At 41.5% G+C, this 24,406-nt stretch overlaps 1 protein-coding gene across 1 annotated transcript; it reads right to left on the bottom strand.

Annotated features, from left to right (window-relative positions):
• Nucleotides 1–1,400: 1,400 nt before the first annotated feature.
• LOC100976701 (lysozyme-like protein 1) lies at nt 1,401–23,506 on the bottom strand. The gene is made up of 5 exons (XM_003821441.5): nt 23,196–23,506; nt 20,383–20,546; nt 19,710–19,868; nt 2,514–2,592; nt 1,401–1,711 (listed from the first exon to the last, which is right to left on the bottom strand). The coding sequence occupies exons 1-5, from the start codon at nt 23,306–23,308 to the stop codon at nt 1,642–1,644; spliced, it is 585 nt and encodes a 194-aa protein (XP_003821489.1). The 5' UTR covers nt 23,309–23,506; the 3' UTR covers nt 1,401–1,641.
• Between the last annotated feature and the right edge of the window lie 900 nt (nt 23,507–24,406).

Raw genomic sequence — 24,406 nt, 5'->3', positions numbered from 1 at the left:
CCATCCCTGTGCGGAGCAGAAGGCATCCTGGGAATATCGCTTTGGGGTCTGAGATGCTCAGCTCACTGCCATGTCACCAGACTTCCATCAGAGGGTCACCAAGTTCCTAGCCATACGAATAAAATCTGCACGTCTAAGGTTGAAAACAACTTTGTCATGGGGTTGTAAGCATGGCTTTTTGAATTGGATAGATTTAATTTAAATCAGGGGTGTCCCATCTTTTGGCTTCCCTGGGCCACATTGGAAGAAGAATTGTCTTGGGCCACACATAAAATACACTAACCATAGCTGATGAGCTTAAAAGAGAAATCACAAAAAAAAAATCTCATAATGCTCTAATAAAGTTTACAAATTTGTGTTGGGCCACATTCAAAGCCATCCTGGGCCACATGCAGCTCATAGGCCATGGGTTTGACAAGCTTGATTTAAGCAGAAGTGGAATAACATGGGGAACTCTCTTGATGTCAGGGGTAAGAGCTACAATTTTATCTATTTGGACCCATTAGAATTTCCAGCAGGATTTAGGCATAAAAGCTGCAACTAAAACAAAACAAAAAAAATGCTGTAGAGACAGGGTCTTGCTATGTTGCCCAGACTTGCCTTGAACTCCTGGCCTTAAACAGTCCTCCTACCTTGGCTTCCCAGATTGTTGAGATTACAAGCGTGAGCCACTGTGCCTGGCCAGGGGTCTTATTTTTTACTCCGGAAAAAAAACGTTCCCTCCCCCTTCCCCTTCCCTTTCTTGACAGAGTCTTGGTCTGTCACCCAGGCTGGAGTACAGCGGCATGATCTCGGCTCACTGTAACCTCCACCTCCCACCTCAGCCTCCCGAGTAGCTGGCATTACAGGCACGCACCACCACGCCTGGCTAATTTTTGTATTTTTAGTAGAGACGGGGTTTCTCCATGTTGGTCAGGCTGGTCACAAACTTCTGACTTCAAGTGATCCACCCACTTTGGCCTCCCAAAGTGCTGGGATTACACACGTGAGCCACCGTGCCTGGTGATGTTTTTCTTTAATAGCAAAATATGTCAGGAAAAACTTGGAAAATGCAGAATACAAAATACAGAAAATGCAACTGAGAACTTTTATGAGAATTTCAATATCAAACAGTGAATCTCAGTTGCCCTATCTCTCTGCGTCTCTTGCGTGCGTGTAGATAGATAAATGGTGTCTAGGCTTGTGGGTGGGCATGCATAGACGGTCCTTCTGGGGTACTCTTAAGGGGATTCGGCCCCTCAGGTGCTCCTAGTTCCTAACCTCACCCTTCTGCATGTGTCCTGTTTCTGAGGATGGCCCTGAAGATGAGGGAGTCTTATTTTTGAATGAGCAGCAGTTTCAGGGCCACAGAAACCAGAACTCCCTACAATGAAGAAGGGAGCTTTGTTTCTTCCAAGGCTAGAGCATTGTGGAGGTGATTTTTCAAGTCTTAACACCATGCTATTATGACATCATTGGAACTGAGACGGAGTGAAGACATTTAAATGGAAATATTTATTTTCTTAAAAGTATAGCTTAATTTTCCCTCTCCAAGTTTGAGAAGGAATATTGGGAGGAAACGGGACAAGATGACACAGGCATTTGGACATTCACTGCAAATCCTAGGGCGTTGCTGCAAAGCATCCTGGGTCCAGTTCCAGTTTAGGAAACCTCACAGCCTTTTTTCCACTCGGACAGGTCTCTGCCCTCACAATGTTTCTTCCAGCCTTGCCTGAGGATGAGAGGGAAGCAGGAGCAGCAGAAAGAAGCATGACAATCCAAACCGTCTTAGTTTCAAAGCCTACAGAAATTAACCAAAATCACCAGCGGAACCCTGGGTTGGGTTTCATTTGCTTCTGAGCTTCAAGGATGCTGTCCTTTTGCCTAGTTCAGACTTTTGTCTCCTGGTTTTCTCCTAGCCATTGTTAGCTTCAGCAACAAGCAATCAACTTTTGTAAGGACGGGCCATTTCATGTCATACCCACATCTGTGAAAATTCGGGTTCTCTGAGTGGGGCCAGCTGGCAACGTTCACCAGAACACAGCAGCAGCGAATGCAAGGCCCCAGGCTCAATGCTGGGGATGCTTTCTGCTGAGTCGCCATGACACAGACCTGCTCACTTTCCTCTTGCTGCTGCTCATTCTCTTTCCCTGCAAAATGTTGCTGTAACCTTCAAAATCTTATCCAAATCTAGAACAAACTCAAGCTTTTTTTTTTTTTTCCTCTCTCGAATTGATTCAGTTGACCCTTTCCAAGTCACTTTAGAAAATACCTTTCTCCATTGTTTGGATTACGTTCATATGAAAAGCAATTGCAAATTATCTTAACCCAATCCCAAGTCTCCTCTCCCTTTCTATGTACTACTATGTTCACTGAACACCCACACACTGATGGAGGAGAATATAGACAAGGTCTCCTTCCATTGGTTGGACCACTCTGCGGAGGTGAGTTTGTCAATTCCACCATAACTGTGATAAATACACACACTAGGTTTTGCCCATGACAGCACAAGTCTCCCAAGAAAACACTCTTACCAATAGTTCATTCCTTGTGTCTCTTTAACAATTTTCCTGGCACAGATAATTGCATCTGTGAGGTCATCAGTGATCAAGGCTGTAAAAGAGAGAAGACATCAGGGTTAGGCGAGACTTTGTTGTTGGAGAGGGACCTCAACTCAACTTTACTTCACTTTTCTCAGTCTTTTTGGATCAAGAGGGTTGGAAGAACTATGATTTTGCCTGCAAAGCCACAATCTCATTTTCATTAAGCTTCTTCAAAAAGAACTTTTTGTTGTTGTTTTAAGACCGTTTTCATCTTGCACTACCTGACATTTCAGAGGAAGAGCCCAATCCTGAAGGGTTTTTGGAAATGTGTTTAGAGAAGATGCCATGCAAGAATGTTTTTTATGTCTTAAAGAAATAGGCGCAGGCCAGGCATGGTGGCTCAGACCTGTAATACCAGCAGTTTGGGAGGCTGAGGTGGGAGGATCACTTGAGGCCAGGAGTTTGAGTCCAGCCTGGGCAACATAGCAAGATCCCATCTCTACAAAAAGTAAAAAATTAGCCAGGTGGGATGGTGTACACCTCTAGTCCCAACTACTCAGGAGCCTGAAGTGCGAGGATCACTTGAGCCCAGGAGGTTGAAGCTGCAGTGAGCTGTGTTCACACCACTGCACTCCAGCCTGGGCAACAGAGTGAGACTCTGTCTTAAGAAAAAAAAAATGGCACATAAGACAGGATAGCACAATGTTTTCTCTATTTGGGTTAGTTTGACATATAAGATCTCTTTGGAGGTAAATATTAAACCTTTGTCTATTGTCATTTCATATTGTGCCTTAAAAAATTTTTATCCAGGGTTTTTTGTTTTGTTTTGTTTTGTTTTTGTTTTTGTTTTGAGACAGAATCTCATTCTGTCACCCAGGCTGGAGTGAAGTGGCATAGTCTCGGCTCACTGCAGCCTCTGCCTCCTGGCTTCAAGCAATTCTCCTGCCGCAGCCTCCCCAGTAGCTGGAATTACAGGTGTGTGCCACCATGCTGGGCTAATTTTTGTATTTTTACTAGAGATGGGGTTTCACCATGTTGGCCAGGCTGGTCTCAAACTCCTGACATCAAGTGATCCACCCACCTCGGCCTCCCAAAGTGCTGGGATTACAGGTGTGAGCCATCACACTCGGTCTAGGGTGTTTTTCATATGCAAAAAGTTTTTTTAAGTCAAATACGTCTATCTCTATCTTTATTACTTTTCCTTTTTTCTGAAACAGGATCTCACTCTGTCACCCAGGCTGGAATGCAGTGGCATGATTATAGCTCACTGCAGTCTCAACCTCCTGGGCTTAAGTGATCCTCCCACCTGAGCCTCTCAAGTAGCTGGGACTACAGGCATGGGCCACTATGCCCGGCCATTTTTATTATCTGTATTTTTTGTAGAGAGAAGGTTTCACCATGTTGGCCAGGCTGGTCTTGAACTCTGGGGATCAAGTGATCCTCCTGCCTTGGCTCCCAAAGTGCTGATATTACAGCCAGCACTGTGCCCGGCCATTTATTACATTTTCTATTGCTTCAGACATAACAAATCTTTTGATTGAAATGTATTATTTGATATCCGCATTCTTTCCTGCTTGCCTGAAAAGTAGCCTCAGAATCCTTCTCAACACAAACATGACAGAAAAAGGCAAATAAAATGTAAAAGTCCAATATCACTTCTGTTGCAATTTGGGTCTCCAGGAACAGACGCTGTGATGGGTTTGAGGTGCTAGATATTCCTCAGGGATCCACACCTATGAAAGGAATGGTGTGGAGGAAGCAGGATGGGCAGACAGAGATGTCCATTTGTGATGCAGACCCAGCAGTTCCTTGGGCAGCCCAGCCATGGGCTCCCGAGTGAGCACTGCCCATCAGAGTGGCCCAAGTCGGGCCCACATGCCAGGTCCACATGCCTCTGCCTCACATGTCACTGGGTGTGGGTCACCCCGGAAGGGAACAACCTGCACCTGAAGCCAATCCTGAAGCAGGTGGCAGGTACTGTCTGCTCATCACACAACTGCAGCAGGGGCAGCATGTCTTTCCTTAGCAGGGGATCTTGGAGGCCCATCTCCATGACCACCACAACCACCAATCAAGGACAAAAATACTCAAACCACTTGATCTCATTTCTGCTTGTCAATTACTCAAAGGTTTTGTTTTGTTTTGTTTTGTTTTTGTTTTTGTTTTTTAGAGAATTGGGTAATGCTTGACGTTGACAAGGGCACAGAGAGGCAGGTTCTCTGGATACTTGCTCGTGGGCGTATAATGGATTCAACGTCTTAGGAAACCAACATAGCAGCATGTGTTTAGAGACTAAAAGAGGTGTTTATCCTTTCACCTAATAATTTATCTCTCCAGATCTATCCTAAGGAAACAGTCATGATGCTAGACAAATATTTCTTTACAAAGTGGTTTACTATAGCTTTATTTACAAGAGTTAAAATGAAAAAAATCCAATTGCCTCATAATCAGTGATGTTCAAATTAATCATAATACCTTCATTTAATAAAATAAAGAGCCATTTAAATTATGTTTTCCCAGGATGTTTTATAACATGGGGGAAATGCTCCCAATGCAATGTTAAGTTCCCAATATCATAAAAATATCCATTGAGAGCTGTATTGGCTAATGCCAATATGGCAGGCATTAGCAACATGTGACAATTTACATTTAAATTATATTTGTTGACCGATGAATGGATAAAAATATGTTTATATAGAGAGTGGAATATTATTCAGTCATGGAAAAGAAGGAAATGCTGACATTGGCAGCAGCATGAATGAACTGAAGGAGATTGTGCTAAGTGAAGGAAAGAAGACCCAGAAAGACAAATACCACATGATTTCACTCATATGCAAAATCTATCAAAGTTGAACTCATAAAAGCAGAGAGTAGAGCAGTATCTGGTGAGGAAAATGGGGAGATGCTGATGGAAGGGTCTAAACTTTCAGTTATAAGGTGAGGAAGGTCTGGGGATCTAATGTACAATATGGTGACCATAGTTAATTATACCATACTGTTCACTTGAAATTTGCTGAGAGTAGCCGGGCACGGTGGCTCATGTCTGTAATCCCAGCACTTTGGGAGGCCGAGGCAGGTGGATCACTTGAGGTCAGGAATTTGAGACCAACCTGGCCAGCATGGTGAAGCCCATCTCTTCTAAAAATACAAAAATTAGCCAGGCGTGGTGGCATGCACCTGTAGTCTCAGCTACTCAGAAGACAGAGGCAGGAGAATTACTTGAATCTGGCAGGCAGAAGTTGCAGTAAGCTGAGATTGCACCACCGCACTCCAGGCTGGGTGACAGAGCCAGAATCTTAAGTGTTCTTCTCTCTCTCTCTCTCTCTCAATCTCTTTCACACACACACACACACACACACACACACACACACACACACACACATACATAAGCGGTAACTATGTGAGGTGATGGATTTGTTAAACTTGATTGTAATAATCATTTCACAATGTATACAAAAATAAAATTATCATGTTATTTACTTTAAATATATATTATTTTGATTTGTCAATTATACCTCACTAAAGCTGGGAAAAATTCAAAAAACTATGAATTTTAATTAATTAACATTAAACATAATTAAAACTTTAGTTCCTTATTTTTTCTAGCTACATTTCAGATACTTTATAGCCACTCATGGCTAGTGGTTCTCATGTTTGACAGCACAGATGGAAGACATTTTCATCATCACGGAAACTTCTATTAGACAGCACTGGTTTAGAAAAAAAAGACAGTCATTAATTCACTAATACTTTAAGAAGGATTGGCTCTTAACTGTGGGATCACCAATGCTCTTAAGTCTTTGCTGCGTATTTTCTAAAATTTGTTTACAGTAGAAATGCACTATTTTTGATACCAGAAAAAAATAATTGTAAAAAATGCTAGCATAAAATGTTGCATTTCAGTAGAACATTGTAATACCAGATTATTTTGTTAACTCTGTTGGAAGTGGAATTTTCCCTCGAGCATGCTATTTCCCTGAGTTGCTAATTTTGTGGCTTTCTCAGTTCGGCTTCACTAGAAGATAAAGGTAGTGACAGATTTCTTTTAAGCAAATTTATTCTGAACGTGACTTAATTTTTATTTAAAACAAAATTCTATTAACCAGGAGAAAAACTAACAAAATATATCATCAGTAAGAGATAGCAATTGAAACAACATATGCAAATTCGCTGGCATTTGGTTTACAATTCTACAGTGAAAACTAAAGCTATATCAGCTTATAAAAGTCTCTTGCCTATCTTCTCGACATATAAATATTTCAGATAATAATAGCTATTACTACTAGCTTACGCTTTATAGAAATCTTAGTCTATGTCAGGCACATGTTAAATCTCTTCACGCAAAATCTCCATCAGTTCTCTGAACAACCATTTCTGTGGGTACCATTTTATCCCCATAAACCGAGGTCACACACCCAGTTAATGAGCTTGTATTCTGATAGAGGGCTTAAATTCTGTTTTCCTCTGATCTCTTCTTCCAACAGAAGTCACTTAAGCAAAGATTCCTGCTCATAAAACACTATATGTTAATAAAGTTAATAATTAAAATATACTTTATTAATTTTTCAAGTAATTATCTATGAGGTTATCCAAATTTAAGCATTTGGTACCTGATACATGTTCAAGTTACTTAGAGACACTTTATTTCGGGTGCTTGATAAATGCTGAGACACTGTGGTTTGTGTTTGGAAATGGTCTAGCATATTTTCTGGGAGATGTGGGTTTGGGGCGGTCTCTAGAGGTTGGAGGGACACAGATTATATAATACATAGTGAGGAGGAAGCAGATCACATTCTATTATTCTGGGACTGGAGGTCATCCCAGGCATGTACAGAAAGAGCACATTTTGTACTAGGGGCAGGGCAGTTTGATTGTGGATGCCCTGTAAGGATTTCTGGGACGGTGGGGCCATATTGGACCAGGAAGTGGACACCGAGTACAGTTGTTTGTCTCCTCCTACTTTGTTATAGCATTTTGTTGTGCAGTTGGGATGTTTTGAAAGTTGGACTTGACTGAATTTGCTTGGGAAAATATGTTAGGGAAAGTAGGGGCTGGGAAATCAAGAGCTCCCGCCTGCCTCCCAGCCCTGAGCACTGAGGTGTTGTTACAAGAAATAGCCACAGAAGGGCAGCAGAGGGGCAGAAATGAGTTCAGATGGCACTTTTTAAATGAGGACTCTTGCCAGTAATTGTTTCTGCTCAATTTACTTTAAATAGACAGTTCTGTCCAGTCAAACATGAATAAAGAAAGGGTTATGTTGAACAGCAAAGAATCGTTTATTCTTCCACATCCAACAGAAAACAGCAACAATTTACACAAAAAGAGCTTCAGTCCTATTTTCAGTTATGTTAGTTCTACTTCAAAGTATCTGTGTCTCTCCTCGGCATCCTCCTGCCTCCCAAGTGAAATCTAGCAGCCACACACCCTCGATGTTCATCTCTTTCCCCCGTGAGATGACAAAGGCCAATTCAGATACCAGGGTGATGAAAAATAAAATTAATATAAGTGCACTAGACTACACTAGATAGAGAGTTAGTAATCATTTTTTCCTCAAATGCTCTTATTTTAATGAAATCTGTGCTGTTGGGGGTAAATACTGTCATCACATCAGGCATTTTGTACACTGTGTGTATGTATATGTGTAGGTATATGAACGTGTGTGCTTATGTATGCTTTGTATATATGAATATAGCATCAATTTTCTGTCCAAATAGTTTAGGGAAAGTAGGAAGGCATTTTAGGAATACAATTTGGAATGAGAGTGAGGAGACTGTCCAGCTTCAGAAAATGGTCACAGGCTAGGTGCAGTGGCTCACGCCTGTAATCCCAGCACTTTGGGAGGTCAAGATGGGAGGATCGCTTGAGCCCAGGAGTTTGAGACTAGCTTGGGCAACATGGCGAGACCCCCTTCTCTACCAAAAAAAAAAAAGAAGAAGAAAATGATCATGAAGTGTATCCATGCTGTACATGCATATAACGTCACGTACCTTGTAAACACACCCTAATGCTAACTTTTTTTCAGTTTCCCATGACAAATGTCCCTACTTCTGTAATATGTGGGAAAAAATGACATTGTTCTAATAAAAAACTCTCTGGCCTGAGGCTAAGGGAGGCCTTTCATGGAGGGTGGTTAGTTATAAAACCAACATCTTGTTTTCTATTTTAAGGCTATCCCCCAAAATCCCATGCTCTTCACGATAAGAAAACAGATATGAGTGTCCTTTTACCTCTGACCATGAACCGTCCAACACTTTAATTTCTTAGAATCTAAGATTGTCTTGCAGATAGACCTTTGCCCCAGGCTTCCTTAATTGGAATGAAACTGAACAATGTTAAATTAGTAATCTGCATTTAAAGTCCAACATGACCACGATGGAGTCACAGATTTCTCTTCCCACTATAAACAACCAGAAGACTAGACAAAATAGATGAAAAATTGTTTTCGGATATGGACAACTGGCAATGCAGGATCATGATCTTTGAGAGAGAGAAAAACACAGTGAACCCTGTGACTGCCATGACTTTCTGCCCAGAGGAGCTCTGCAGACCAGGGAGGTAGAACCAGGCAGGGGATGGCCATCTAAGAGGAGGAGACAGACATCAGACGCCAAGGCAGCTCAGATTTTGTGGAGAATACCTGGGAGGCAGGAGCTACCCAGAAGAAGAGCAGCAGAAATCTGCAAAGGGATTCCACCCAGTCTTTGACTGAAGGCTAAACTGGGTATGCACAGGTAAATTTCCACAGGGCTAGGCAGAGAACTACCCCAGGGAGCAGGGCAATTACAGACCTCGCGGGGCTGGAAGACATTTGATTTCTGACTAGCCCAAGGGAACAGACCTTGCTGAATCCTCAGCACATTCAAAAGAGACACTGGATGCTTAGTTATGCCTTGGTAGTGGGACTAAACTAGCCCTACCCTAAAAACTACTCCAGAACTTCACTAACAAAGTTTAAGAGTTACGCTGATCAGAATAAACTTAGCTGGTTGGAAAAGGAATTCAACACTCTTTAAAGGAAGACACATAGTCTAGACACTCAACAATGTTGCATATGAGGCAGGATAGGTAGGCAAGGAAGCAACTGTGTCCGCGGGGTACGGCAACTATGGTGACTGGCCAGTCAACACGATGAGCCTCAGCATTCACACTGTAGGCCAGCTCATTCAAACAAAGCTGTCTCCAGAAGGGAATTTCCCCTGTAGGGAACATGCGCATTTTGACTTTACCTGTCCTCAAACTCACGCTTTGCTCATTATAATAATAAAAAACACACACCTGGGTGGAGATTTAAGATGCTAATGAGACATGCGACATATGAACATCCATGTACAGCTACTGCGCAAATGCACGAAGAGGACCACCCGGAACATGCTTACTAGCAACACCTCTTCCCACCCGTTTATGAATAATCATGGAAGACTCCATTAAAGGGAGCATCCCTCGTGCCGGCCTTTGATGTCTCATCCTTACGAGCAGCCTGCCCTGAAGTTTCTCTCAGGGTGTACTGTCCATTCTGCACCTAACTTACAAAATATTCTTTTTCTTTTTCAATAAATTAGTCTATGCTACATCTCCTTTGCTGTGTATCTCTTGTTGAAATTCTTTTAAACTAAGAAGACAAGACTCGAGGACTCACAACAGCCATCAACACACACACTATGTATGTATTCAATAAAAAATGATTCCTTGTGCAGAGGCAGGGAAATGTGGCACATACCAGGAGAAAGATCAGTCAAGGGCAAGACCCAGAAATGACAGTTGATTCTACAGCAGATAAGAAATTTAAATCACTTCTTATAAACATGCTTACTTATATCAAGGACTTCAAGAAAAACATGAATAAAATGAAATGAGAGATACGAAAGTTTGCCTAACACTAAATAAAAAATACGGTATCTGAAAAGAAACATCCAATCAATAAGCTTAATAGATTAGCATTAAAAAAAAAAGTAACAGTGGACTTGAAGACATAACAATGGAAACTACTGAAAATAAAACACAGGGAGGGAAAAAGGCTAAAAACATGAAGAGCCATGGTGATAAATGTGACAGCAGCAGTGATCTAACATATGTGCCATTAGAATCCTTGAAGGAGAAAAGAAGAATATTAGAAGAAAGAATGACTGAAATGTTTTCAAATTTAATGAAAATTATAAACTCAGGGATACAAAATGTTAATGAATGCCAAGTAAGATAAACACAAATATCACACATAATCAAATTGCTGAAAATGAGTGATAGAGAGAAAATCTTAAAAATGACTAGATAAAAAAGACATATTACATACAGGGGACAAAGATAAGAAAATCATTGGTTTCCCATCATACACAAGGCAAGACAGAAGGCAATGGAATATCTTTAACAATTTGAAGCTGAGCATGATGACTCACAGCTGTAACCCCAGCACTTTGGGAGGCTGAGGATCACTTGAGCCCAGGAGTCTGAGATCAGCCTGGGCAACATGGCGAGACCCCATATATTAGTCCACTTTCATTCTGCTGATAAAGACATACCTGAGACTGGCCAATTTACAAAAGAAAGAGGTTTAATGGACTTATAGTTCCACATGGCTGGGGAGGCCTCACAATCATGGCAGTAGGCAAGGAGGAGCAAGTCACGTCTTAGATGGATGGCAGCAGGCAAAAAGAGAGCTTGTGCAGGGAAACACCTGTTTTTAAAACCATCAGATCTTGTGAGACTCATTCACTATCAAGAGAAGAGTGCCGGAAAGAACTGCCCCCATAATTCAATCACCTCCCACCGAGTTCCTCCTACAACACATGGGAATTATGGGAGTTACAATTCAAGATGAGATTTCGGTGGGGACACAGCAAAACCATATCACCCATCCCTACAAAAAATAAAATAAAAACCAGCCAGGCATAGTGGCATGTGCCTGTGGTCCCAGCTACTCGGGAGGCTAAGGTGGGAGGATTACATGAGCCCAGGAAGTTGAGGCTGCAGTGAACTGTGATCATGCCACTGCACTCCAGCCTGGGTGACAGAGCAAGACCCTGTCTCAAAACAGCAACAACTTGAGAGGAGAACAACTGTCAGCCCAGAATTTTATATGTAAAGAAAATATTCCTCAAAATCAAAATAAAATAGAGATATTTTCAGACAAACAAAAGCAGAGAGAATGCTTGCTAGTAGACCTCTAGTCTAAAAAAACCAAAACCAAAACCAAAAAGAAGGTAAAGAAAGTTCTTTCAGCTGAAGGAAAGTGATATCAATTGACTACTTCCCCAAATAAATCCACCAAAGGAATGAAGAGTATTGGAAATGGTAAATACATAATAAATATTATAGAACTTTTTTCTCATTTAAAAATTTATTTAAAAGACAATTGTTTAAAGCAAAGATAATAAAAATGGATTGTGAGGTATATAAATATAAAAGAAAAATGCATGACAACATGGCAGAAAGGATGAAATGGGAAAAATTAAAGAATACTGTTAAGAAACTCATATGTTATATATGAAGTGGTGTGTTATTTGAGGGTAGAATGTAATACGATAATGATGCCTATTGGAAACCCTAGAGTAACTACTAAAAACAAAAATAGAGATATAGCTAACAAACCAATGGAGGAAATGAAAGAGAATAATAATTTTTTTTTTTAATTCCAAAGAAAGCAGAAGAAATGGAACAAAGAATAGATGGCATAAACAGAAAACAGAATAGCAAGATGGGATTTAAAACTAACCATATCAATAATCACATTAAATGTAAATGATCTAATCAAGGTTCCACAATGTATGTCCCACAGGAAAACCTCCTGTTTCTGTAAATAAAGCCTTATTGGAACACAGCCAGTCCCATTCATTTACATACTTTCTATGGCTGCATTCACACTCTGTCATGGTTGAGTAGTTGCAATCAAAACCATATGACCTGAAAAGCCTAAAATATTTACCATTTGGCCTTTTAGGCAAACATTTGCTGACTTATGGTTTAATCACTCCTACTGAAAAGCAGTAATTACCAGAATGGATATAAAAGCAACACATAACTATATGCTATCTATAAGAAATTCACTTTAAATATAAAGACACAGATGGGTTAAAAGTAAAAGGATGGAAAGAAACATATTATGCAAAGACTTCCCCAAAGAAAGTGAGAGTGGGCTGTATTGCTATCAGATAAGGTAGATTTCTGGATGAGAAATAGTACCAGAGTTAAGGAGAAACATGGACTCCAGTGACAAAAGGGTCAATTCACCACAAAGACATAACAGTCCTCGATGAATATGTGCCTAATAACAAAGCTTCAAAAATGGACAAGACTGAAAGGAGAAATAGACAAAACTAAAACGATAGTTGCAAATTTCAATATCTATCTCTCACTATATGATAGTTCTAGTAAGATCTGTCTAATAAGTTCTCAGTAAGAAAATCAGAAAGGAAATAACAGTCACTTATAGAACATCTACCCACCAAATATAAAATACACATTTTTTTTCAAATGCATATTCATCATAAGACACATTTGCTGTGCTGTAAAACAAGATTAAAGACATATTAGAGGTCTGAAACCATATAGACCAGGGATCCCCAATCCCCTAACCACAGACGGATACCAGTCCATTGTCTGTTAGGAACCAAGTCACACAGCAGGAGGTGAGCGGCAGGCAAGTGAGCTAAGCTTCATCTATATTTACAGCCACTTGCCATTGGTTGCATTACCACCTGAGCTTCACCTCCTGTTGGATCAGTGGCAGCATTAGATTCTCATAGGAGTGCGAACCCTATTGTGAACTGAGCATGCAAGGGATCTAGGTTGCACAGTCCTTATGAGAACCTAATGCCTGATGATCTACCACTGTCTTCCATCATCCCCAGATGGGACTGTCCAGTTGCAGGAAAATCAGCTCAGGGCTCCCACTGATTCTACATTATGGTGAGTTGTATAATTATTTCTTATATATTACAATGTAATGATAATAGAAATAAAGTGGACAATAAGTGTAATGTGCTTGAATCATCCTGAAACCATCCTCCTCCCTCTGGTTCATGGAAAATTGGTCTTCTGCAAACTGGTCCCTGGTGCCAAAAAGGTTGGGGATGGCTGATATAGACCATATTCTCTGACCATAATGAGGTGTAACTAGAAATCTATAATAAAAGCTCATCCTGGGATCATCCTTCACAATCAGGCTGGGCATTCCTCTTGCCTTTCTCCCTTATTGAGTCCCTTGTTTCCTGAACCATGTCTTCCTCTTTATTGTTTTAGTTTATCCTTTTTGTGAAGCATGTTTTCCTATGGTTTTGTGAGAGAGGGTACATGGGAGGTGAGCTGAATATGTCATCTTTGCCCTGACGGATCCACTCTCTACCCTTCTCCACCATGCTCTGTGCACTCAGAGGCCAATGCACACAGTTGCCGTCAATGGTCTCCCATGTCCTCTGACTTCTGAAGGGGTTTAAATAAGAGTAGGCATCAGCAGGGAAGGGACAGAGGAGGGACACTGAGGTTGGGATATACATATAATATCTTCCAGCTTTCTTTCTGTCAGGTCACTCAGCACAAGTCACGTCCCTTGAAGGAAGGTCTCAGATCCTAGAAGGTTGTCCTCTCCCTGCAGACCCCTTGTACCTCGGTGCTGGTCATAGTTCTCTTTCCATTCCTCATTGGGCAAGGGGGTGGTAATTGCCTGTGATTCCTAATCCCTTACTTCACTATTGCCCTGTTTTTTCTATGATTTGATCAGATTTTTGTAAGTAGAGTCTTTATTAATATTCTCCTCCAATTACCCAGTTTGTGTTTGTTCTGTCTTCCAGCCAGGATTCTTTATGATACAGGAGGTAAAGAATTTAACAACTTGGTTCTCAGAAAGTGTACTCATTCTATGCTCAAAATGTACTGATAATTTGGTAGCACAGAATTTTATATTGGAAATGGTTTTCCCTAAGAATTTTGAAGACTTTTTCCATTTTCTTCTAGCTTCCAGTGTTGTGGTTGAGAAGTCTGATGTCACTCTGATGCTTGATTTTTTGTATGGAACTTTTATTTTCAAATGGAAGCCTGTTGTATATTCTGTTTTTCTATCGTGTTCCGAAATTGTATGAGGATGTTCCTGAGTGTGAGCGTACAATAATCACTTTATCCAAGGGGGATACATTCCAAGACTCCCAGTAGATTTCTGAAATGGTGAATAGTACCAAATTCTACATATACTATGTTTTTAAGGCAGATAACTGAGACAGCTACCAAGTAACTAATGGGACCGTAGTGTATACAATGTGGATATGCTGGACAAAGGAATAATTTATATCCAGTATGAGACAAAGCAGAATGGTGCAAGATTTCATCACACTACTCAGAATGGCATGCAATTTTAAAGTTATGAATTGTTTATTTCTGGAATTTTCTATTTAATACTTTTGAGTCACAGTTGACCATGAGTAACTGAAACTATGGAAAGCAAAACCATAGACAAGGAGTGACTGCTGTACTGGTCATGTGATGAACCTTACAAATTGAAATCACATGCTCTTTAGTTCTGGAAATGTTTTATAAAGGTTGTGTGCTATCTATTGTTTCTCTTCTCTCCTGCTAAAAAGTATTTTTATATCCATTTATTTTATCATTCTTATTTCTCCTATTTTTCACTCATCTCTTTTTTTCACTCTGCTTTTAGAGAGATTTCTTCAATGTTATCTTCTAACTACTTTACTGAGTTTTCCATTTCTGTATCATATTGTTAATTTCCAAAGGTTCTTTATTTGGTTCTCTGAATGTTTCCTTTTTCTCTCTTTTTTTTGTCAAAAAAAGCATCTTGCTTTGTTTCATCCAAGCATCCTCTCTTATCTATCTGAAGATATTAATGATAGTTTTCTGAATTTGAAGTTTCATTTCCTTGCATAAACTCTGCTTTCAAAATGTTTTCTCTGTTTGGTTTTTGTTTCATTTTTTTTCATGTCACTGCTACTCCTCTGAAGTCTGGTGAGCCTTGGCTCTCTGCAACTATTTAAGAGAGGGGCACTAAAGGCTGGCAGAGCCCTGTGCTCAGAGGTAGGGATTTTCAACTGTGGATCTCACTGCAGGGAGGTTTGACCAGTCTTGTTCACTGGGGAGTCCCACTCAGAGTCATTAGTAATTTCCTTTCAATTTGGCCAGATCCCTAGAAGAAAATCTTCTCATCTGGAGAGTCTGGCCTGGCTGCCATCATTGTGGGGTCTGAGTGGAGATGGTGGTTGGAACTATAGAAACTATAACTTAATCTCCCATGTCTGTGGTCTGGAGCTCTCAACCTCAAAGATTGTTGAGGTCTCAGTTGAGAGGTTTTCTACTTTACTCGTCTAGAGGAAAAAGTCCCAGTATTCTGCCAGGGTGAGTGAGGGGCAGTCAGTAGGTGAATGTTTCAGGAAGGGACTGGATGTTCTAACTACTCCTTAAGTGAACTTTAAATGTGTCTTCCTGTTTGTAATCTGTCTTCATTCTAACTTCCAGAAGTAGCTAATGCTACTGATTTCAGAGCTTTTTGTTGTTGTTGTTGTTGTTGGTTCTATGTTTGCTTCTCAGCTTTCTCTCTGCTGATTTAGGATTCAGATGTCTTTAATCACTAAGTTAGTCACCACTTGCCTCCTGCTTTCCAGCTTCTAAATGTTTTGGTATTGTTTCCTCTTCCATTTATCTTGCATATGTGGATTTATCTTTGTATCTTATTGATTCTCGAATCCCTTTGGTATTAATTTGGTAGGACACCAAGAGGGAGGAGAGGGGTACTGGGTTTCTATTGCTGCCCTAACAAATTACCACAAACATTGTGGCTTGAACACTGCAAAATTTCCTTACAGTTCCGATGGCTGGAAGAGTGCCAGGGGATTCACAGGGCTGAAGTCAAAGTGCTGACAGGTCTGTTTTCCTTTCTGGACGCTCTGCAGGAAGATCCATTTCCTTGCTCACTTGAGTTTTGGCAGAGTTCAGTTCCTTGTGGGTGTTGGACTGAGATCCCTGTTGCTTGCAGGTTGTCACCTGACGGCCATTCCCAGCTTCTAGGGACCACTCACACCCCTTGACTCATGCCAGCAATGATGGGTGAAGTCCCTCTCACACTTTGAATCTCTCTTTCTTCTTCTATCATTGGAGCTCTCTCTGACCACAGCTGGGCAAGATTCTCTGCTTTTAAAGACTCATGAGATTAGACTGGTTCCACCCACATTGTCCCGGATAATCTCCCCTGCCTGATCTCAATCCTTCCACACATCTGCAAAGTTCCTTTTGCCTTGTAAGGTAACAGAGTGAGAGATTTCAGAGATTAGAGAGTGGATATTTGGAAGTTGGGGACTCAGCCCACCATGGGAGGTAAATGCACACATTTAATCCTCGTATTTAACTGAAAGACTCCATTGGTGAGCTCTTAGGGAATGCTAATAAGATTGACTGGGACAGAGAAGGGTTCAAAAGTCATGCCTATGGAAAGTGAATATACTGAATGTTTTAGCTCAGAAGATAAGAAACCGGAGATGAGAGGTACTTATAAATCATTTGCATACAGTTAATAAGTTTTTATGTGTAACATAAAGCAAACTTGTTTTGAATAAACCCAGAAGGAAAAACCAGGATTGATACAGAAGGCTAGAAGAAGACAGATTTTGGCCTAACAAAGGAGTGTTCTAAATTAAGGGCTGACCAACAATCGGGAGATCTATCTCAGGAGGTAGTGATCATTCTTTATCAATGTTAGGGTAGGGACAATATACTGAATTACTGAATGGCTGAATTAACATATTATTCAGTCATTCAAACATTCAAACCCATATACTGATTATCTTGTACAATAGTTCCCCCTTATCTGCAGTTTCATTTTCCAAGTTTTCATTTACACTCAGCAGTGGTTGGTTAATTTTATCAATATAACATATTTTGAGAGTCAGAGAAGGTGCTTACATATTTTTATTACAATATATTGTTATAATTATCCCATTATTGATTGATTGTTGATAACATCTTACTGTACCTAATTTATAACTTACACTTTGTCATTGGTATCTATGTACAGGAAAAATCATAGTATGTACAGGGTTAGGTATTATCTGCAGTTTCAGGCATCAACTGGGGGTCTTGGGATGTATCCCCCTTCAATAAGGAGAGGACTCCTGGATGTGGCAAAGAGAAGTTAAAACGGTTTATTTTCTGCTCTGAAAGAATTTGCAATAGAATATTTTATGACTCTCTGACTTCACTCTTGTTCCTCATTCTCTCCATTTATTCAATAAACATTTATTGAGCTCCTGCAGTGGCCAGGCACCATTCTAGACATTGAGGATACATCAGTGAATGAAACAGAACTCTCTGCCCTGAAAGGACTTACACTCTAGAGAGAGCACAGAGAAGATGCCTTTGACTGAGCTCTGCCCTCTGCCTGTTCAGCATCTCTTGCATCAGTCTTCTCCATGTCACCAACCATGACCATCATTCAGTCTTTTTATGGCACTTAGCTCAATAACTGCGGTGACACTTAAATGGTCTCTGCTTTAATCTATCCCACACCCTGCTTGCAGATTGATCTTGCTGAAGCAATGCTTAATTAACTGACCTCTCTTGGTTTCCTCTTGCAGGCAGAAATCAGTGAAAGCCTCTTAGCCTGGGTTTTTCACACTCAGATGGTCGTTAGCCTCTCCACCTGCCTTTCCTGGGATTCTCTTCATGTCACTTTGTTACAGAAAAAACAAGCCTCTCCCTACTCTCTGTTCATGCTTCACACCTTCCCACAGGCACCTCTTTGCTTTTGCTCTTCCCCTGGCCTGGGATAACTTTTCTCTATCTCTACCCAAATCTTCCCTATCTTCTAAGTCTCGGGTCAAATATCACTGTGTTTACAGAATTTTCCATGATTTTCTTTTTTTCTTTCTTTTTTCTTTTCTTTTTTTTTTTTTTTTTTTTTTTGAGACAGAGTCTTTCTCTGTCACCCGAGCTGGAGTACAATGGTGCAATCTCGGCTCACTGCAACTTCCACCTCCCGGGTTCAAGCAATTCTCCCGCTTCAGCCTCCCGAGTAGCTGGGATTACAGGCACCCACCACCATGCCCAGCTAATTTTTGTATTATTTAGTAGAGATGGGGTTTCACCGTGTTGGTCAGGCTGGTCTTGAACTCCTGACCTCAGGTTATCCACCTGCCTTGGCCTCCCAAAGTGCTGGGGTTACAGGCATGAGCCACTGTGCCTGGCTCCATGGTTTTCTTAATACTGTCACTTTCCTCTGAAGCCCATGGCACTCAGCGCACTCCTCCTTACATGATTTAACTTCATGTAAGCACATATTCTCTTTTCTTGTCATGTCACATGAAAGTTCGGTAAAGCAGAATTCATGCCTGATGTATTTTGTTATCCTCAATGCTGTGCTCATATGTATTTCTGGAATAACTAAAGTAGAAGACGTGAAAGTAAATTCTAGCTTAATTTCTAATGTTTAAGACATGTGGCTAGCTAAATATACTGGCCCACACCAATAATTCTAGCACTCTGAGAGGCCGAGGCAGGAGAATCTCCTTAGGCCAGGAGTTCAAGACCAGCCCAGGTGGGACCCCATAACGGGACTCCGTAGCCAGACTCTGTCTCTACAAAAAAATTACAAAATAGCCGGGCGTGTGCCTATAGTTCTAGCTACCCAGAGGAGGGAGGATCTCTTGGGGCCTGGAGGTCAAGACTGCAATGAGCTATAATCACATCACTGCATTCCAACCTAGGCAACAGAGTGAGACCCTGTCTTAAAAAAAAAAAAAAGAAAAGAAAAGAAAAAAAAAGAAAGAAAGAAAGAAAAGAAAAAGGGAAAAGACAAGAAAGAAACTTAAAGTGTATTCATCTCATTCTGCACTAAGAAGTACAAACTGCATCCTTTGAGCGAATTGCTTATGGAAAGCAGCTGGCAGGCAGCTTCCTTTTTCTTACTGAAGACATCAAATATGTCTAACATGAAAGGGCAGTAGGGTTGTTTGTCCATCCCCCGGCTTTAGTGGGGGCTTCATAAAACTGTCCTACAAGGAATAAGTCATCTTTGGACAAGTCAGCCACAGGATCCTGAGTGTCACCTTGGAAACTGTTGCATAATTTACCAATCTGGAACAGACCTATTTGCAAGCCTGAACTCCAAATTTTAGTTAAAGCAAGACATGGTTGGTGATCCCATTGTCGGCTTTCTCACCTGGTCCTGAGGATGGCATCACTGGAAAGTCAGAGCCTCACCTGAGCAGGCGACATGGCAGTGGTTGTTCTCCTTCAGCTTTCCGCGTCTGCACCAAGCAAAGCTGTTGATCTGGAAGATGCCGTAGTCGATGCTGCCGTCATCCAGGACCGTCTGGGCCGTGGTGTTGTAGCCGCTCTCATAATACGCCATGCAGATCCCTGGAGGGGGGAAAGCCAGAAACGCCAGCAGAGGAGGTGCCATCTTTTGCTCTAAGCTTGGTCTGAGGGCGAGTTTCCTCATCCCTGTTACCTAACTGCTTCCTCCCAATACACCTTGGGCAGGGCAGGGCGGGCATGCACCCAGGGAGCACATGAGGGGCACATCGGGGGCTGGGATGGCACACCTTGAAGCTGCACACCCAGTCAGGGGCTGAGCCTAATCTAGACCAAAAGTCAGGTCCCCCCACTCCCCAAAATGCCAGCAGAGGTGGCATTATTTTCCCCTTCCCTGGTTAGTGTCATAAGGACAGGACTCCAGGAATAAGGAAATGAGGGGCAGGGGAGGAAGGAGAGGAGACCCAGAGAGCCACAGTTAGGCTAGCAGCCACCCCTGGGTGCGGTGAGGGCAGAGCAGGAGTAGTTGGGAAGACACAGCAGGGAGTGTGGCCAGGACCTTCAACATCTCAGGGGAAAGGTCAAGGACAGAAAGAGAGCAGGAAAGAAAGAGTCTCACAGTTTCCAAGGCTAAAGCCCCAGTAATTGTCCAGGCCAGCCCTTGAGAATATTTTTGCCAGTTTGCAGCGAGTGTAGATTTTGGACTCGGCGCCTGTGACCAGGCAGCCAATGAGGGTCAGAATGCCCGCAGCCTTCATCCTCAAAGCCTGCCGGAGACAGAACCTGCCAAAGAGCCGGAGAATGGGTCAAATGATCTTGATTCAGGAACTTCGAAATCCCGCAGCGGTGACTGTGCACAGCCCTGCCTAGATGCTGCCTGTCACTTTGGTCATTCAGTGCCACCATCAGGGAAAATCGGCCACTCTACAGTCCAGGGAAGGAATGCGACTGCAGGCTGTCTCCTTAATGCTTTTCCATGCAGTAACTTTCAAGTCAATACTGTGTTCTCAGGGTTAAGTAAGTGAAAAAATTAACCCTCCTTAATACACATCCAGGTGAAAACCACAGGGGGCATTTTTAGGATGTCTATTTTAATTCTATGAATAAAAAATAGAATACAAGGGTGAAACATTCCCTATACTGCTGACCCTTGAACAACATGGGTTTGAACTGCGTGGGTCCATTTATACGTGAATTTTCTTCTGCCTCTGCCACCCCGAGACAGCAAGACCAACCCCTCCTCTTCCTCCTCCACCTCAGCCTGCTCAGTGTGAAGACAATCAGGATGAAGCCCTTTATGATGATCCACTTCCACTTAACAAATAGTAAATGTATCTTCTCTTCCTTATTCTTTTCTGAATAACATTTCATTTCTCTAGCTTACTTTATTGTAAGAATCCAGTACAGAAGACATAGAACATAAAAAATATGCGTTTATTGGCTATTTATGTTATCAGTAAGGCTTCCAGTCAGCAGTAGGCTATGGAGTCGTTAAGTTTCTGGGGAGTCAAAAGTTACATGCAGATTTTCAACTGAGCAGGCATCGGTGCCCATGACCCCTACATTTGTTCAAGGGTCAGCTGGATGTGTAGAAACAGACAGCCCATTTCAGCCACAGATGAAAGACACGTGGGCCTGTATGGAAAACTTTAAGGGTTATTGTTTCGGGGTTTATCAAAGAGTGAAGATTAAGCACCTACTCTTTCATTTTCTTTTCTTGATTCAGTTCCAAATGTGGGAGCTTTGCTTCCAAAGTATCAGTGCTTTTATTTATTTATTTATTTATTTATTTATTTATTTATTTATTTTTTGAGATGGAGTCTCACTCTGTTGTCCAGGCTGGAGTGCAGTGGCGCCATCTGGGCTCACTCCAAACTCTGCCTCCCAGGTTCAAGCGATTCTCCTGCCTCAGCCTCCTGAGTAGCTGGGATTACAGGCGCCCACCACCACACCTGGCTAATTTTTGTGTTTCTAGTATAGATGAGGTTTCACATTGTTGGTCAGGCTCGTTTCAAACTCCTGACCTTGTGATCTGCCCACCTCGGCCTTCCAAAGTGCTGGGATAATAGGTGTGAGCCACCATGCCCAGCCCAAAATATGAGTGTTTTATCTTAGATTGCAAATGCATTGCTTTGCTAAGCTTCACCACCAGTGCTCCGGGGGGCCTCCTAAAAGTCTGGCGCCTGACTGGGGAGCAAGAGGGATAGATGACGATGCCTCACGAAAGGAGGAAATCACCTGGGGGAGCAGAGGGGCAATAAAGAGACCCCTGCGGAATCATCTGAAATGGGAGTAGGATCAAGAGAGCTGTCTCCTGCTGCCTACTGATTTTCCACAATCTCCTCCCCTCTTAAAATAATGTCTTCCCCAAATACAACAGCCTTGCTGGGATGGGGTGAAGTGAAATTTCTGACAACTACTCGGGATCCTGAACTTGATGTTCTTACATATGTTCATCCCGTGTCATTTTCTGCACTTGCCTGGAAACTTCTCCAGTCATTAGTTTCTCTCCCTGGGGCTGGATTCCTGCATTGAAAGGCTAGGCCCAAAACAGGGATAAGTAGTCATCAGCAAGGCCACCGCACCGAGTAACAAGCAGGGCTTTAAGGTGACTAAGCAATAAAGTAAGGAACTGCATTGCATGAGGGGCATGTACATTACAAACGTGAATAGCAAGCGTGGGCAAACCAGGCCCGCTTTTGTATGTAAAGTTTTATTGAAACATAGCTACACCCATTTGGTAATATATCTTTGGTGGCTGATTTCCAACTACAGTGGCAGAGTTGAGTAATTGTGTTTGAGGCTGTATAGACCACAAAGCCTAACCTATTATTATCTGGCCCTTTTCAGAGAAAGCATGCCAGTCCGTGGTGTACAGCATTGTGTTAAGCTGTGAGGGACAGACAAACAAAGTTTAAGATGCAGAGCTAAGGCCAGGCACGGTGGGTGATACCTGTAATCCAAGCACTTTGGGAGGCTGAGGTGAGCAGATTGCTTGAAGCCAGGAGTTTGAGACCAGCCTGGGCAGCAAAGGTAGACCCTGCCTCTACAAAATATACAAAAATTAGCCAGGCATAGTGGTGTGTGTCTGTGGTCCCAGCTACTGGGGAGGCTGAGGTGGGAGGATCACTTGAGGCTGGGAGGTTGAGGCCATAGTGAGCCATGATTGTGACACTGCACTCCAGCCTGGGCAGCAGAGTGAGAGACCCTGTCTAAAAAAAAAAACGAAGAAAAGAAAAAAGAAAAAAAGATACAGAGCTTACAAATAGAGTTCGTTTCCATCCCCTGCCTTAGAATTTTACTGATCTCAAACAAGTCAAAAGAAAACCCGCAGCAATGATTACCCCAAGCATCATGTTCTACATCCTTCAAGAAGCTGCCATTGCTGGTTCTCAGAGACAGTTGGCTTCATAAGAGTAATTTAGGTCTTACTGAAAAGGCCGATTCCTGGTGCCCGCCCCAGAGGCTGACTTCTCAGTTGAGTCTGTGGAAGAAACACTGCTCCACTTAGTGGGTGACAGGCAGCTCAGGTGAGGGTCCTGCATCCCCTGAAGCCATGTCTGATTCTAACAAGGCGCGAGTAATCCTTTCCTAGCTCAAGAACCTTTCTTTAGAGTGTTAGAGAAAGAAAAATTCTTAATCCTTTGTTTCTCACCACCTAGAGATGCTAGAATTCTACTTCTTGGCACTAAAAGCTATATCATCCTGCATGCTTGTGTTCTGAGGCAGGTGATAACTGTCTTCTGGGGCTTAATACCTCTTGTTTTTTGTCTTTTCCCCTCAACAACCCTCCTCATTACACAACTTGGCCAGGGCCTCCTGTCCAAGTGAGAGCTGTTCTCTGAGGCAACAGTCTGCAAATTTTATCACAAATTCCATTAATAAAGAAAGTTAAGCATGTATCCTCTTTAGATGTACATTAAGTTATAAATCATACTTCTGTACCTCAGTACTAATATGCTACATAAATTATCAACATACATAAAACTAAAATTTGAAAATTAATGACAGAGGTGAAATTAACATTAAAAATTTATTAACAGCACATTTCTTTTCTATAGTCAAATTATTATTAATAAAATATTTTTGTAATAACATGATTTTATTATTTTTGAAAAATTTGGCTTAACACTTTGTGAATCAATAAAGAGCTGTTTTCAAGGTCTATTTATTTCAATGTTTGGATTTAGTGACACATTTGAAATGAATTCTCATTGGAATATGTAGATCTAAGTAGAAGTTTATTGTTGGCTGCACCTAACTAATCGTTATATTTTCTTAAATTCCATCTGCCAATAATGCAAAGGTTTTGTCAAAATCTATTTTGAAGTTCATATAGTATTGCATTATACAGATACAGCATAGCATACTTAGCCAATTTCATATTGATGCACACTTATTTTATTCTTCTATTGTAAACATATTACAACCAGTAATTTTGTACATATGTCATTTGTAACTTTACAAGAATATCTTGCTGGATCAAAGGGTATAATTTTGTAATTTTGCTAGATATTTGCCAAATTGCCTTTCACATGGGCTTGTATCAGGAAGATAGCACACTGTGTTATCAAATGTTTCAATATTTCTCAATATTAGAGATGAAACATAATTTTTCAGCAGAGTTTCAATTGCAACTTTCG

Source organism: Pan paniscus, chromosome 8 (genome assembly GCF_029289425.2).
Source record: "Pan paniscus chromosome 8, NHGRI_mPanPan1-v2.0_pri, whole genome shotgun sequence".
NCBI lineage: Eukaryota > Metazoa > Chordata > Mammalia > Primates > Hominidae > Pan > Pan paniscus.
This window is presented reverse-complemented; position numbering and strand designations above follow the sequence as displayed.